The 14463-nt window shown below is 40.1% G+C and overlaps 1 protein-coding gene across 1 annotated transcript; it reads right to left on the bottom strand.

The window, feature by feature from the left end:
- Positions 1–307: 307 nt before the first annotated feature.
- Positions 308–13195, bottom strand: LOC132047488 (uncharacterized). Its single transcript, XM_059438525.1, has 3 exons — positions 13184–13195; positions 10005–10163; positions 308–703 (listed from the first exon to the last, which is right to left on the bottom strand). The coding sequence occupies exons 1-3, from the start codon at positions 13193–13195 to the stop codon at positions 308–310; spliced, it is 567 nt and encodes a 188-aa protein (XP_059294508.1).
- Positions 13196–14463: the final 1268 nt, after the last annotated feature.

The raw sequence follows: 14463 nt of genomic DNA, 5'->3' as shown, positions 1-14463 counted from the left end.
TCTCCAGGGCACTAGTCATGATCAAACTCCCCCATCTAATCCTAAGTCGGTCATCCATGACCCTCTTCTTTCTTATCATCTTGATCCCTAAATCTATCACTAAGAGCTTATGTCGGGTTGTAAGGTTGTCTCTTGGGATGACCTTACAGTCTTTTCACAGAGCTTTATCATCCTTCCTAAGGAGTAAAAAGTCTACCTGAGTCTTAGCCACCGAACTACGGAAGGTTACCAAGTGCTCCTCCTTCTTTGGGAAACTCGAATTGGCTATCACCAACCCAAAAGCTCTTGCGGAATCCAAAAGTGAGACTCATCTTCCAGTCCTGTCCCTGAAGCCAAAACCTCCATGCACATCATCATAACCCCCCGAAATAGGCCTAATGTGCCCATTGAAATCACCTCCCACTAATAGCTTCTCAGTAGGCGGTATGCCTCTCACTAACTCGTCCAAATCCTCCCAAAAGCGCCTCTTCTCCTCCTCGTCTAAGCCAGCTTGCGGCGCATACGCCTTAATAATGTTCAAAGTGAGCCCTTCAATGACTACATTAATCGACATCATCCTATCAGTTACCCTCCTAACCTCTACCACCTGATCCCTTGATTCACTATCTACTAAAATGCCTACCCCATTCCTATATTTTGACCTACCAGAGAACCAAAGCTTATACCCGTCTACCTCCTTAGCTTTAGGACCTACCCATTTGGTCTATTGGACACAAGCTATATTAATCTTCCTCTTTTAAGAATCTTAACTAGCTCTATGGACTTGCCCGTTGACGTTCTAATGTTCCAAGAACCTACTGTCAGCCTAGACGCTCCTCTAACCCACTTACCCCTCCTAACTCTCCCCCCCGTCCCCGAACGAGAACATGACCCTAGTCTACCATCAATAACCAAAGCCACAAAAGCGAGTATGAACTAATAAATTATTGAAAGGGTTACAATCAGCAAAATATAACTACAGGTGTATGGACAAAGAATGGATACGAGCAACCGGAGGTACCAACTCCAGTTGAACTGAACGTATTCGCCGCCGAAAAACACTGTTCAACGCCGGAGTTACTGTTCACTATCGTGGTATTGTTCACTGCCGGAGTAATGTTCACAAAAACCTAAAAGGGAGAAGAGAAGAGAATTGGGGGGGGGGGGGGTAGGAAATAAAAAAGGAGAGAGAAAGAGAAGAGAGGACTGGCCGAAAAATGATGTCGGAAAAAGTTGTCGGGCAGCGATGTTCTGGCCGCCAGTCGGAGCGCCAATAGCAGATAAAAAAAGGAAAAAAGGGAGAAGTAGAGAAGAAGAGAAGAAGAAGAAAAGAGAAGAGAGAAGAAAAGTAGATCTGGCCAGATAAGTGGTTGGCGTTACCTGGTCTTGTAGTGGCCGGAAAAGTGGCCGGCGTTACTTGATCTGACTGTTAGGTACAGTGACCGGAAAAGTGGCCGAAAAAGTGACCGTTACCTTATATATATACAGAAAAATAGAATTTGTATGGAGTATGTAAAATTTTGGAAAGAACATGGGCAATTTTGAAAGTTTTCAAAAAATCGAGTCGAACTACAAATGGCTTGAATTCTCATATAACCTGAGATATATAGGAAACCCAATGCCAGGGTCTGGCCATAATTTGCAAAACTGCGTGCACTTTTCTCTTTAAGACATGAATTAACTTGGTTGGTCAAAATTCGGGTTTGTCAAATTTTGTTGCTCAGGGATGGTCCCGCCATCCCCGAACAATGAAGGGGCAGTTGTTGATACCCAATTTTTTCCGTCCAAAAATTCAAATTAACTAGTCAAGCTTCTTGAATTGCAAACAGAGTAAAATATTTGTTAAGAAAAATCAAAAATATTTCCTAAACCTTTTTCGGCGATATTTTGCCATTTTCATTTAGAAAAATACACTAATATATGTTATGTATATTTTACTTATAACTTTAAGCAATCATGTACTATTTTTAGAATATTTATTAATTTGAAAAATCGAATTATGTCAAAACAAGTGTTTTAATTAAGTACGCATTTTTAAATTGTCAAATGAAGTCATTTACGGCTTAATTACTATAATTGATCTATTATTGTAAATAAATATTTTACTCTGTTAGAGTTAAGAAGCTTGATTAATTAATTGATTAAATGGTTCTTCTTAATTTCATTTCAAATAAGTTTAATTTGGTTATTTCGTCAACAAAGTGCTACATTTTAAAGTCAATTTTAGTTACCTTTTTTAACCCCAAGACAACCTTCCTTCAATGTATTTTCAGCCCAATTTCGCCTAGGCCTAACATTGAACCCACAAACCCGGCCCAACTTTCACGTAAGTCCCCAAACATCCTCTCTCTTTTCCTTTGGAAATAACAGCATAAACCAAACGGACCCTTAGCCCTTCAACCAGCAAAACCAGCGATTTCCAGCTCACCAAAGACCAATTTTGGTCAAGAATCGCTTCACCTTTACTTTATCAGAGCCTTTGCTCAACTAAAAATAGCAAGTCATTAATGACACTTTGTCTCCTCCTTCAGTAAATCAATGAGCAACAGTAACATGCTCTTTTTCTTTTTCTTTTTCGATTTGTTTTAATGACCAGTACGGATTCAGAGAATCTCTAGCCTTTCTTATCCTTGCATTTGAATTTCAAAAGATTTGGGGGAAGTCCCACATCGATCCAAAATGCCAAAACCCTAGACGTTTGGGGTTCTATAAATAGAACCCCATTTCTTCATTCACAGACAAGTTTTGAACACCCAAGTCCTGAACTTTTCAAAATACTTAGCTTTAAACAAGAAATTTTCTCTTGTAAGTCGAGTTCTTGAATTATCGGAACAAGTTAAAATAATTTTTTCTAGTTCGAGTGAGTTGTCATGTTGGTTCGAAGGTGATCGACTCAACTCTCGTCACCCCCGTTGCTGCTCGCAAAAAAGGTAACATCGTCTCCTTAGCTTAGTTTTCTCTTTTAGATTTGTGTATTTTCAGTTCTGTTCAAGTTTAGAAGTAGGATGATTTAGTTTTGATGTGGTTTGAATTAGATAAGTAATTTTCTTTTCTGTCTTAGTATTTTTTTTTTAGTTTTTTTGGCACGACTCTAGTTACCGATCGGGCGGGCACCTACTTTATTATCACTAGTAGGCGAACCCTTACCCGTTAACCCTTTAATCACTAGCCACTTTTAACTTCTTTAATCATTTATACTAAAACAATCAATGAACATGTGAATGAATATATAGTCTACCAAGTCATCATTATAACTGATACAAGTGCGGAAGTCTAACTATTACATCCCCAGAATCTGAAAGTTATCATACAAGGAGTCTAACCAACAATGTCTAAAGAATGAAGTATATCTCAATTATAATAACAATAATGTCTGGAATAAAAGTAGACATCTGGAAAGAGAGATCTTCAGGTGGCATGGAATGGATAAGAGCTCACCCTCGGATCCGTTCGAGCAAACTAGCTTCAAGCTAGAGATGTAGTCTAGATGGAATCTCTGGAGCACAATTTGCACTCAATAAGAGTGCAGCAAGGTAGTATCAGTACAAACACTATGTATTGGTAAGCATCATAGGCCGACTAAAATTAGTTTACGTATATAAGAATAAAATCAACAAAATAAACAGATAGGCACTTAATACTCAAATCCAAGTCACATAATATCCCATAACAGAGTCACAACCTAAGATGAAGCTTCTAACCCACAAGTCTATCAAGTTTCAATAATCTCACCTGATAATCACAGGTCCAAGTTCCTTCCCTAGGTAGAGTCACTAATCCATAATTTAATTTAGTCAATGATCATATCAATACCACAACCGCCGTTTCAGCAAACCACACCAAAATCAGAACTAAAAGAGGCATATAATAATGCAGAATAAAATGTAATGATGTGCAATGCACTGGCCAAATACACACTGTACACACATGCTAACTGATGTCATTGCTCAGTAGTCATAACCTACAGGGGACCCATGGTATCTATGTACCACTCGTTCCGGATTCACTCCTCAGACACGAGCATAAACCCAACCTCGGACGCGGATCCACATCATGTACCACTTATTTTCGGAACGAACCTTGGACCACGAGCTCACAACTAGGCCACATCCTCACCCCCGGTTAAATGTGTCTTTTCATATGTATAGTAACACTGTCACATCACTCTCAAGGATCAATTCATCAAGTACCATGTATCAAATAGTATCACAAGTTCAACAAGATGATTATATTAACTTCTTCACTAATTTCACATCACAATGTATGTCTCAACGTATTCCAGTTCACTAGTATGTATGGACTATGAACAATTAGCAATATCAATGTCAAACACAAGGCATCATGCCACAAGTCTCCCAAACCATTTCCATCATGTATGAGTGTATGAATGCATAAATGAGTGTAAACGTGGTAAATCAATGCAAACCAATAAAACAACCGTGAAGGTACAAGTCACAAAGCCACAAGTCATATCAAGACTTGGATCAACTCAGCCATGAAATGAATCATACAACCCGTCTCAACCAATAGTATAGTCTATGTGCCTCTTTACTTCCACATGTAGCAAGTACGCCTCACAACTAAGTCTTGTATCACCAAGAGACTCCACTTTTCTATATATTATCATCAACAGTAAATCATACATCAAGTTTTCATCCACGTACTGGCGTAAGTTTATATCACAATTCAAGCCTAAACTCATTATCCTTCCTTTCTCCGATAATATGTGTCATAATAAGAGAGAACTAAGTACAACACAACAATTTAGGCAATAAGCCTAATCACAGTAACAGGGCAACAAGCCACCATCAACAACAATCAACCTAATAGAAATCCGTCCCGAATCACCACAGTATGAATACAACTACACTTCATATTCCAGTACATAACGTAATAGTGACGAGCCCACAAAATCAAAAGTCATACCAACCTAGCTAATATCAAATCAAAACACCATGTCTGAAGACCTAATCATGCTTTCTCCTATCAATTCTACATAATACATACGTTTTGCTAATCAAAGTCTAACTAAAGTAAGCTGTAACCTACCTCGAATGTAGAACAGGAGCCACGAACTACTCCACATGAGTCTTCTATTTCTGAAGCGCCTCATAACGGTCAAAGTCTAACAATATGATGCTAAGTAAGCAACAAACCATATATTTAAACAAGAACAACAATTTAGGAAAGAAGACCCACTTACTTCTACCCTTTTCAATGGATGAAACCATCCTTTAATGGTGAATTTATTATAACTTCTATCTCTACAATCATTAACCTTCAATTCATGGGTTTATAATTAATTTACCCTTTCAAACAGATTTTAGGATAAAATTTCCATTTTTATTAGAACCCTAAGTCTCAACATGCAATTTCAACCATAAGAAATCAAATTCCCTTCCTGGAAAGTGATAACCTGTCACGACCCCACCCGAGGCCGTGACGGGTGCCCGGTAGTATCCTACCGGCACCTCTTATCATGTATTCTATTCGTGCTACTGAGTAGGCCATATGGACGATACAATCATATCTTACTCAATATAAGCATCAATAACATACTCGTGAACGAGTGCAAGTGGATTTTACCCAAAAGACTATACAGCCATAAAGGCGAGCAGGATTACATACATCTTACTGTACATGTCTGTCTACGAGCCTCTAAATAAGATACATATGTCCACATGTCGGGGCCGGAATCTACCGTGCCCAAATATGTACACAAGAGTAGTACCGGTGGAACCTCGGAGCTCCGAACAACCGAGCGCTTCCAATATATCTTCGGGTGGGGCCTCTAGGGGATCGGATGCGTCTACCGTCTGCCACGCGGGCACGAACGCGGCGTCCACAAGAAGGGACGTCGACGAGCAATATGCGAGTATGTAAGGCATGAGTGTGAAGATAGGGAAGGATACATAGCATGAACTGTAACAAAACGAAAACATAGGACATATCATGTCATGGGATAAAGAGCAACCTGTGCATCTGTGTGCCTTTGAGGCGGGTATCATGCATGCTTAGCGCTGCGGAACGTGCAGCCCGATCCATATATATAATATCATATTGCTGCGGAACGTGCAGCCCGATCCATATAATACGTTGCTGCGGAACGTGCAGCCCGATCCACATACATAATATAATAGTGACGAGGAACGTACGGCCCGATCCATATAGATATATAATAGTGCCGAGGAACGTACGGCCCGATCCATGTCCACACATCCCGCGTCCGAGCATCCCGCGTCCGGGACGGTATCATGTCATATCATACCAACTGATCAGGTGGTTACGCGTATATAACGCTCTCGCCCTTTTCCATATTCCCATATACATATACATATACACATATATCATATTCATAAGTCATATTCATATATCATAGTCATATATCATAGTCCCATCGTATCCTTTCAAAAGTCGTCAGAAGTACATAAAAGGGGAGTCGCGGGACCCACGAACGGGTGTCGACCCGAGCCGGTCCCGCCTATGGAAAACATAGTCATCATACATCATGGAATCATTTTTGATCATATCGAGGCGATCCGGTTCTATCTGTGAAAGTTACGGACTTTCGTAGTTTCGGAATCGTTTAGAAACAAACTCTTTTGAAAGCAAAATCTTTATGCAATTTTTGAAACTTGGTTATACAAATGACATAAGAACTAGGATTTGACCATATTAAGAATGCAAATATCAAGAATCCAATGAGAATCATAACCATGCTCGGGTCACCGGAATAGAGTTGCCTCGAAGTTCGTGTCATAACTTATTTTCAACTAAGACATGCCAAAGAAAGAAGGGGTGGGCCTTAACATACCTGCTCGACCTCCTATTGGCTACGTCTATCCGCCCGAGCTCACAAATCTACATTCGAGAGAATTCACACTAATGTTAGTCTCCGTATTACATACTTTTACCTCAAGTTCCATCTTAAGCTATTTTTATAGTCTATCGAAAATCGGGCAGCATCTCCCCTGTTTAGGTGCCCAGCCCGAATTCTCAATTCATCAACCAACAACAACAACAACAATACCAATATCAATGATATCATTTCCCATATCAAAGTATTCCATAAAACAGCCCACACGCTGTTTTCCAATTTCCATAACTAGTTGATTTAATTTTCAACCATTTAATTGTTCTACCGAATTCATAAACTACGCCAACAGTCCGCATGCCAACAATCATCATTCTTATGAACACAACAACCTATATTAACATCGTATTACTTTCCAAAACAGCCCACAACAATTGCAACATCAACATAAGTCATCAAACATTCATTTTCATCATAGAATCTACAACAAATAACAACCAAAATCCTACATAAAATTAGCTCATCATGTTTCTTCCAAGAACAGCCCCTACACGGCCACACACAACACCCCACGGTTCAACACCAACCTTTGAGGTTTCATGATTTCCATCCACTTCAACATACTACAACAATTAACATGCTAATTGGAATTAATTCATCACCTTAACATCACACACATATACACGGCCAAACATGCATAGACACGGCTTCACTTCAACATCCCTATTTTCATAGGTTTCATTCATTTTCACACTCACAACATACACAACCATACATAACATATAAAAAGGGAGATTGGACCTTACCTTTTCCGCTTGATTCTTCAACCTAACTAGAGTTTGTTCTTGAACCAATTCTTGTTCTAACTATTCCAACGACCACCCTATGTTGTTCTCCACCTCCTAATGAGTTGAATTGCTAGAGGGAATTATTTCTTTTGGTCCCTTCCTCCTCTTTCTCTCTCGATTTTTCTCTTTCTTTTTTTTTCCAAGCTTGGCCGAATGGCCTTGTTGCTTTCTCTCTAGTTTTTTTGAAATTTCTAGAGAAATGGTGAAGCATGGTCTTTCCATGACCAACACATATATATATATATATATATATATATATATATATATATATATATATATAATGGGCACATGGCCGGCCATGTGTGCCCTTTTTATCTCTTTTTTTTTCTTTTCTTTTCTCCAAGTTTCTAGAATTTCCTTTAAGTCAAAAAGATGACCAATTTAATTCCTTGCTTACTTAGTCATCTTGTCCACCTGTACACTTAGTCCTTGAAATATAATAGTTTCCGAATTTCAAGTTTGCCCTTAATATTCCATGCCAATAATATTTGTAAGCGACTTGCGCATTAAATCAAAACCGGAGAATGACCTTATCCTTAACTTTCCTTCCATAACCTATTTCGCGAACTCGGGCTCTTGTATCCTTTCGACAATACTCTGGTGGCTATAGTTAACCAGCTAACTCCTAATAAATCTCAATGTGCCGAAACTTGGGGTGTAATAATTCCTTCCCCCTTAGGAACATTCGTCCTCGAATGTTAAACTCTTAGGGACTTAAAAAAAACATACTAGAGCTTTTCTTATGACTGCACTACTATCATCTTATCATAATCACCCAAAATTCGATCAAAGAATCATTTTGAAGAAACATTACATGCCTGAGGGTACTAAGGTCCGGTTTGTACATCTCCTGGAGGCTGAAACAGATGTGGATACCTGGACTTCATTTCTTTCTCGGCTTCCCAAGTCATTTCTTCTCTGTTATTATTCCTCCACAAAACTTTGACTGAAGCTACGTCCTTGGTCCTTAGCCTTCGGATTTGCCTATCCAAGATGGCAACCGGTACTTCTTCATAGGACAATTTCTCCGTGACTTGTACATCATCCACAAGGGACAATCCGGAGGGATCTCCAACACACCACGCGTAGCATGGATCGTGAAATCTTGGGTGGACCGATTCTAATTAAAGGGGTAAATCCAACTCATATGCTACTCGGCCCACTTTGCGCACAATCTTGTAAGGCCCAATATAACGAGGATCGAGCTTTCCTTTCTTGCTAAATCTCATCACGCCTTTCATTGGTGATTCAAGAACACCCAATCATTGACTTTGAATTCTAAGTTTCGCCGAAGGTTGTCATCATAGGATTTCTGACGGCTCTGAGCTTTTAGTAGTCGTTCTTGAATAAGCTTGACCTTTTCTACCGCTTGTTGAATCAGATCTGGGCCTACTAACCGTGCTTCTCCTACCTCGAACCATCCAATAGGCGATCTACACTTTCTCCCGTACAAAGCTTCATACGGGGCCATTTGAATACTAGAGTGATAGCTATTGTTGTATGCAAATTCAATAAGTGGCAGGTGATCGTCCCAATTGCCTCCAGATCTAGCACGCAAGCCCTTAGCATATCTTCCGGGGTTTGGATAGTGCGCTCCGCCGTCGGTTTTGCGGATGGAATCTTGTCCGAGTTTCACCTGCGTCCCCAAACCTTCTTGAAAGGATCTCCAGAAATTAGCTGTAAATTGCGCCCCTCTATCCGTAATAATTGACATTGGGACCCCGTGGAGTCGTACTATCTCTTTGATGTATAACTTTGCATAGTCTTCTGCTGAATACGTCTTTCTGACCGGCAAAAAGTGATCAGACTTTGTGAGCCTATCGACTATTACCCATATAGAATCGTATTTGCGCCGGAAACGAGGCAAGCCGACAATGAAGTCCATATTAATCGCCTCCCATTTCCAGGTGGGGATCTCGATAGCTTGCAGTAATCCTCCGGGCTTCTGATGTTCTATTTTAACTTGTTGACAATTTGGACATTGGGCAACAAACTCCGCTATGTCTTTTTTCATGCCATCCCACCAATATAAGCATCTAAGGTCATGATACATCTTTGTTGACCCCGGATGGATAGAATAACGAGCATGATGCGCCTCGCCCATGATCTGTCGTCGTAGCCCAACAACATTAGGCACGCATAATCTTCCTCTATTCCATAGCACTCCGTCGGGTGTCACTTCAAATGGGGTCTTTTCCCTTTGAGGAGCTGTATCTCTATACTGTGCCGGGACGGGGTCCTGTGCCGACATCTCTTTACCTCTTCTATAATAGAGGACTCGCAACTCCTGCGAGAGAAACTCCACTATTTCGCAACTAGCCAAACGGACTCCCGAAGTCGGCTAGTTGGTAAATCTCACGAACCATCTCCCTGCTTCGTGGTTGTACATCTGTCAGGCTACCCATAGATTTACGGCTAAGAGCATCCGCTACAACGTTCGCTTTCCCTGGATGATATAGGATATCAACGTCATAATCCTTTAACAGCTCTAGCCACCGTCTTTGGCGCAAGTTCAGCTCTTTCTGTTTGAAGATATATTGTAGGCTCTTATGATCTGTATAAATGTCCACATGGACACCATATAAATAGTGTCTCCATATCTTTAGTGCGTGGATAACCGCAGCCAATTCCAAGTCATGAGTGGGATAATTCATCTCGTGTTTTCGTAATCGCCGTGAGGCATAAGCAATCACTTTGCCATGCCGCATCAACACGCAACCTAGTCCGATACCCGAAGCATCACGGTAAATAACCAAGCCCTCCGATCCTCGGGAAGTGTCAAGGCGGGGCCGAAGTTAACCTATTTTTCAATTCTGGAAGGCCGCGCTCACACGCATCCGTCCATTGAAACTTGACCGCCTTCTGGGTCAGCTTCGTTAATGGTGCTGCGATGGAAGAAAATCCTTCTACAAACCTTCGATAGTAACCGGCCAAACCCAAGAAACTATGGACTATGAACAATTCGCAATATCAATGTCAAACACAAGGCATCATGCCACAAGTCTCCCAAACCATTTCCATCATGTATGAGTGTATGAATGCATAAATGAGTGTAAACGTGGTAAATCACTGCAAACCAATAAAACAACCGTGAAGGTACAAGTCACAAAGCCACAAGTCATATCAAGACTTGGATCAACTCAGCCATGAAATGAATCATACAACCCGTCTCAACCAATAGTATAGTCTATGTGCCTCTTTACTTCCACGTACTTAGTACGCCTCACAACTAAGTCTTGTATCACCAAGAGACTCCACTTTTCTATATATTATCATCAACAGTAAATCATACATCAAGTTTTCATCCACGTACTGGCGTAAGTTTATATCACAATTCAAGCCTAAACTCATTATCCGTCCTTTCTCCGATAATATGTGTCATAATAAGAGAGAACTAAGTACAACACAACAATTTAGGCAATAAGCCTAATCACAGTAACAGGGCAACAAGCCACCATCAACAACAATCAACCTAATAGAAATCCGTCCCGAATCACCACAGTATGAATACAACTACACTTCATATTCCAGTACATAACGTAATAGTGACGAGCCCACAAAATCAAAATTCATACCAACCTAGCTAATATCAAATCAAAACACCATGTCTAAAGACCTAATCATGCTTTATCCTATCAATTCTACATAATACATACGTTTTGCTAATCAAAGTCTAACTAAAGTAAGCTGTAACCTACCTCGAATGTAGAACAGGAGCCACGAACTACTACACATGAGTCTTCTATTTCTGAAGCGCCTCATAACGGTCAAAGTCTAACAATATGATGCTAAGTAAGCAACAAACCATATATTTAAACAAGAACAACAATTTAGGAAAGAAGACCCACTTACACTTACCCTTTTCAATGGATGAAACCATCCTTTAATGGTGAATTTATTATAACTTCTATCTCTACAATCATTAACCTTCAATTCATGGGTTTATAATCAATTTACCCTTTCAAACGGATTTTAGGATAAAATTTCCATTTTTATTAGAACCCTAAGTCTCAACATGCAATTTTGACCATAAGAAATCAAATTCCCTTCTGGAAAGTGATAACTTTGTCACGACCCCCCGAGGCCGTGACGGGTGCCGTGTATCTACCGGCACCTCTTATCATGTATTCTATTCGTGCTCTGCGAGTGGGCCATATGGACGATACAATCATATCTTACTCAATATAAGCATCAATAACATACTCGTGAACGAGTGCCGATGGATTTTACCAAAAGACTATACAGCCATAAAGGCGAGCAGGATTACATACATCTTACTGTACATGTCTGTCTACGAGCCTCTAAATAAGATACATATGTCCACATGTCGGGGCCGGAATACGCCGTGCCCAAATATGTACACAAGAGTAGTACCAGTGAGCGGAGCTCGGTGTTGGAGAGCGCTTCCCATATCTTGCCTTGGTGGGGCGGGGCCTCTAGGGATCGGATGCGTCTACTGTCTACTGCGGGCATGAACGCGGCGTCCTGCGAAGGGACGTCGGTACGAGCAATGTGCGAGTATGTAAGGCATGAGTAACGACGCATAGGGAAGGATACGCATAGCAGACGTAACAAAACGAAAACATAGGACATATCGTCATGGGATAAAAAAGCAACTTTGTGCATCTGTGTGCCTTTGAGGCGGGTATCATGCATGCTTAGCGCTGTGGAACGTGCAGCCCGATCCATATATATAATATCATATTGCTGCGGAACGTGCAGCCCGATCCATATAATACGTTCTTTGCGGAACGTGCGGCCGTCCACGTACATAATATAGTGACGAGGAACGTACGGCCCGATCCGTATAGATATATATAGTGCCGAACGTACGGCCCAATCCATGTCCACACATCCCGCGTCCGAGCATCCCGCGTCGGGACGGTATCATGTCATATCATACCAGCATCGGGTGGTTACGCGTATATAACGCTCTCGCCCTTTCCATATTCCCGTATACATATACATATACACATATATCATATTCATAAGTCATATTCATATATCATAGTCATATATCATAGTCCCGTCGTATCCTTTCAAAAGTCGTCGAGAAGTACATAAAAGGGAGTCGCGGGACCCACGAACGGGTGTCGACCGAGCCGGTCCCGCCTATGGAAAATATAGTCATCATACATCATGGAATCATTTTTGATCATATCGAGGCGATCCGGTTCTATACAGAAAGTTACGGACTTTCGTAGTTTCGGAATCGTTTAGAAACAAACACTTTTGAAAGCAAAATCTTTATGCAATTTTTGAAACTTGGTTATACAAATGACATAAGAACTAGGATTTGACCATATTAAGAATGCAAATATCAAGAATCCAATGAGAATCATAACCATGCTCGGGTCACCGGAATAGAGTTGCCTCGAAGTTCGTGTCATAACTTATTTTCAACTAAGACATGCCAAAGAAAGAAGGGGTGGGCCTTAACATACCTGCTCGACCTCCTATTGGCTACGTCTATCCGCCCGAGCTCACAAATCTACATTCGAGAGAATTCACACTAATGTTAGTCTCCGTATTACATACTTACCTCAAGTTCCATCTTAAGCTATTTTTATAGTCTATCGAAAATCGAGGTGACATCTCACATTTTGGGTGCCCACCCGAATTCTCAATTCATCAACCAACAACAACAACAACAATACCAATATCAATGATATCATTTCCCATATCAAAGTATTCCATAAAACAAAATTTCACATTGTTTGTTTTCCAATTTCCATAATTAGTCGATTTAATTTTCAACCATTTAATTGTTCTACCGAATTCATAAACTACGCCAACAATCTGCATGCCAACAATCATCATTCTTATGAACACAACAACCTATATTAACATCGTATTACTTTCCAAAACAGCTCACAACAATTGCAACATCAACATAAGTCATCAAACATTCATTTTCATCATAGAATCTACAACAAATAACAACCAAAATCCTACATAAAATTAGCTCATCATGTTTCTTCCAAGAACAGCCCCTACAGCCACACACAACACCCCACGGTTCAACACCAACCTTTGAGGTTTCATGATTTCCATCCACTTCAACATACTACAACAATTAACATACTAATTGGAATTAATTCATCCCTTAACATCACACACATATACACGGCCAAACATGCATAGACAAAGCTTCACTTCAACATCCCTATTTTCATAGGTTTCATTCATTTTCACACTCACAACATACACAACCATACATAACATATAAAAAGGGAGATTGGACCTTACCTTTTCCGCTTGATTCTTCAACCTAACTAGAGTTTGTTCTTGAACCAATTCTTATTCTAACTATTCCAACGACCACCTATGTTGTTCTCACCTCCTAATGAGTTGAATTGCTAGAGGGAATTATTTCTTTTGGTCCCTTCCTCCTCTTTCTCTCTCGGTTTTTCTCTCTTTTTTTTTTCCAAGCTTGGCCGAATGGCCTTGTTGCTTTCTCTCTAGTTTTTTTGAAATTTCTAGAGAAATGGTGAAGCATGGTCTTTCCATGACCAACACATATATATATATATATATATATATATATATATATATATATATATATATATATACAATAATGGGCACATGGCCGGCCATGTGCCCTTTTTATCTCTTTTTTTTTTCTTTTCTTTTCTCCAAGTTTCTAGAATTTCCTTAAGTCAAAAAGATGACCAATTTAATTCCTTTCTTACTTAGTCATCTTGTCCACCTGTACACTTAGTCCTTGAAATATAATAGTTTCTGAATTCCAAGTTTGCCCTTAATATTCCATGCCAATAATATTTGTAAGCGACTTGCGCATTAAATCAAAACCGGAGAATG

The sequence above is a fragment of the Lycium ferocissimum genome, chromosome 2, assembly GCF_029784015.1.
Source record: "Lycium ferocissimum isolate CSIRO_LF1 chromosome 2, AGI_CSIRO_Lferr_CH_V1, whole genome shotgun sequence".
In the NCBI taxonomy this organism is placed as follows: Eukaryota; Viridiplantae; Streptophyta; class Magnoliopsida; order Solanales; family Solanaceae; genus Lycium; species Lycium ferocissimum.
The sequence above is the reverse complement of the archived record's forward strand: the minus strand, read 5'-3'. Positions and strand labels throughout refer to the sequence as shown.

What these genes read in the sequence shown, in the direction of transcription:
- LOC132047488 (XM_059438525.1), bottom strand. An exon ending in AACCACGAAGCAGGGAGATG is followed by an intron (nt 704 to 10,004) that starts GTTCGTGAGATT and finishes TGTGTCCAATAG; the next exon opens with ACCAAATGGGTAGGTCCTAA.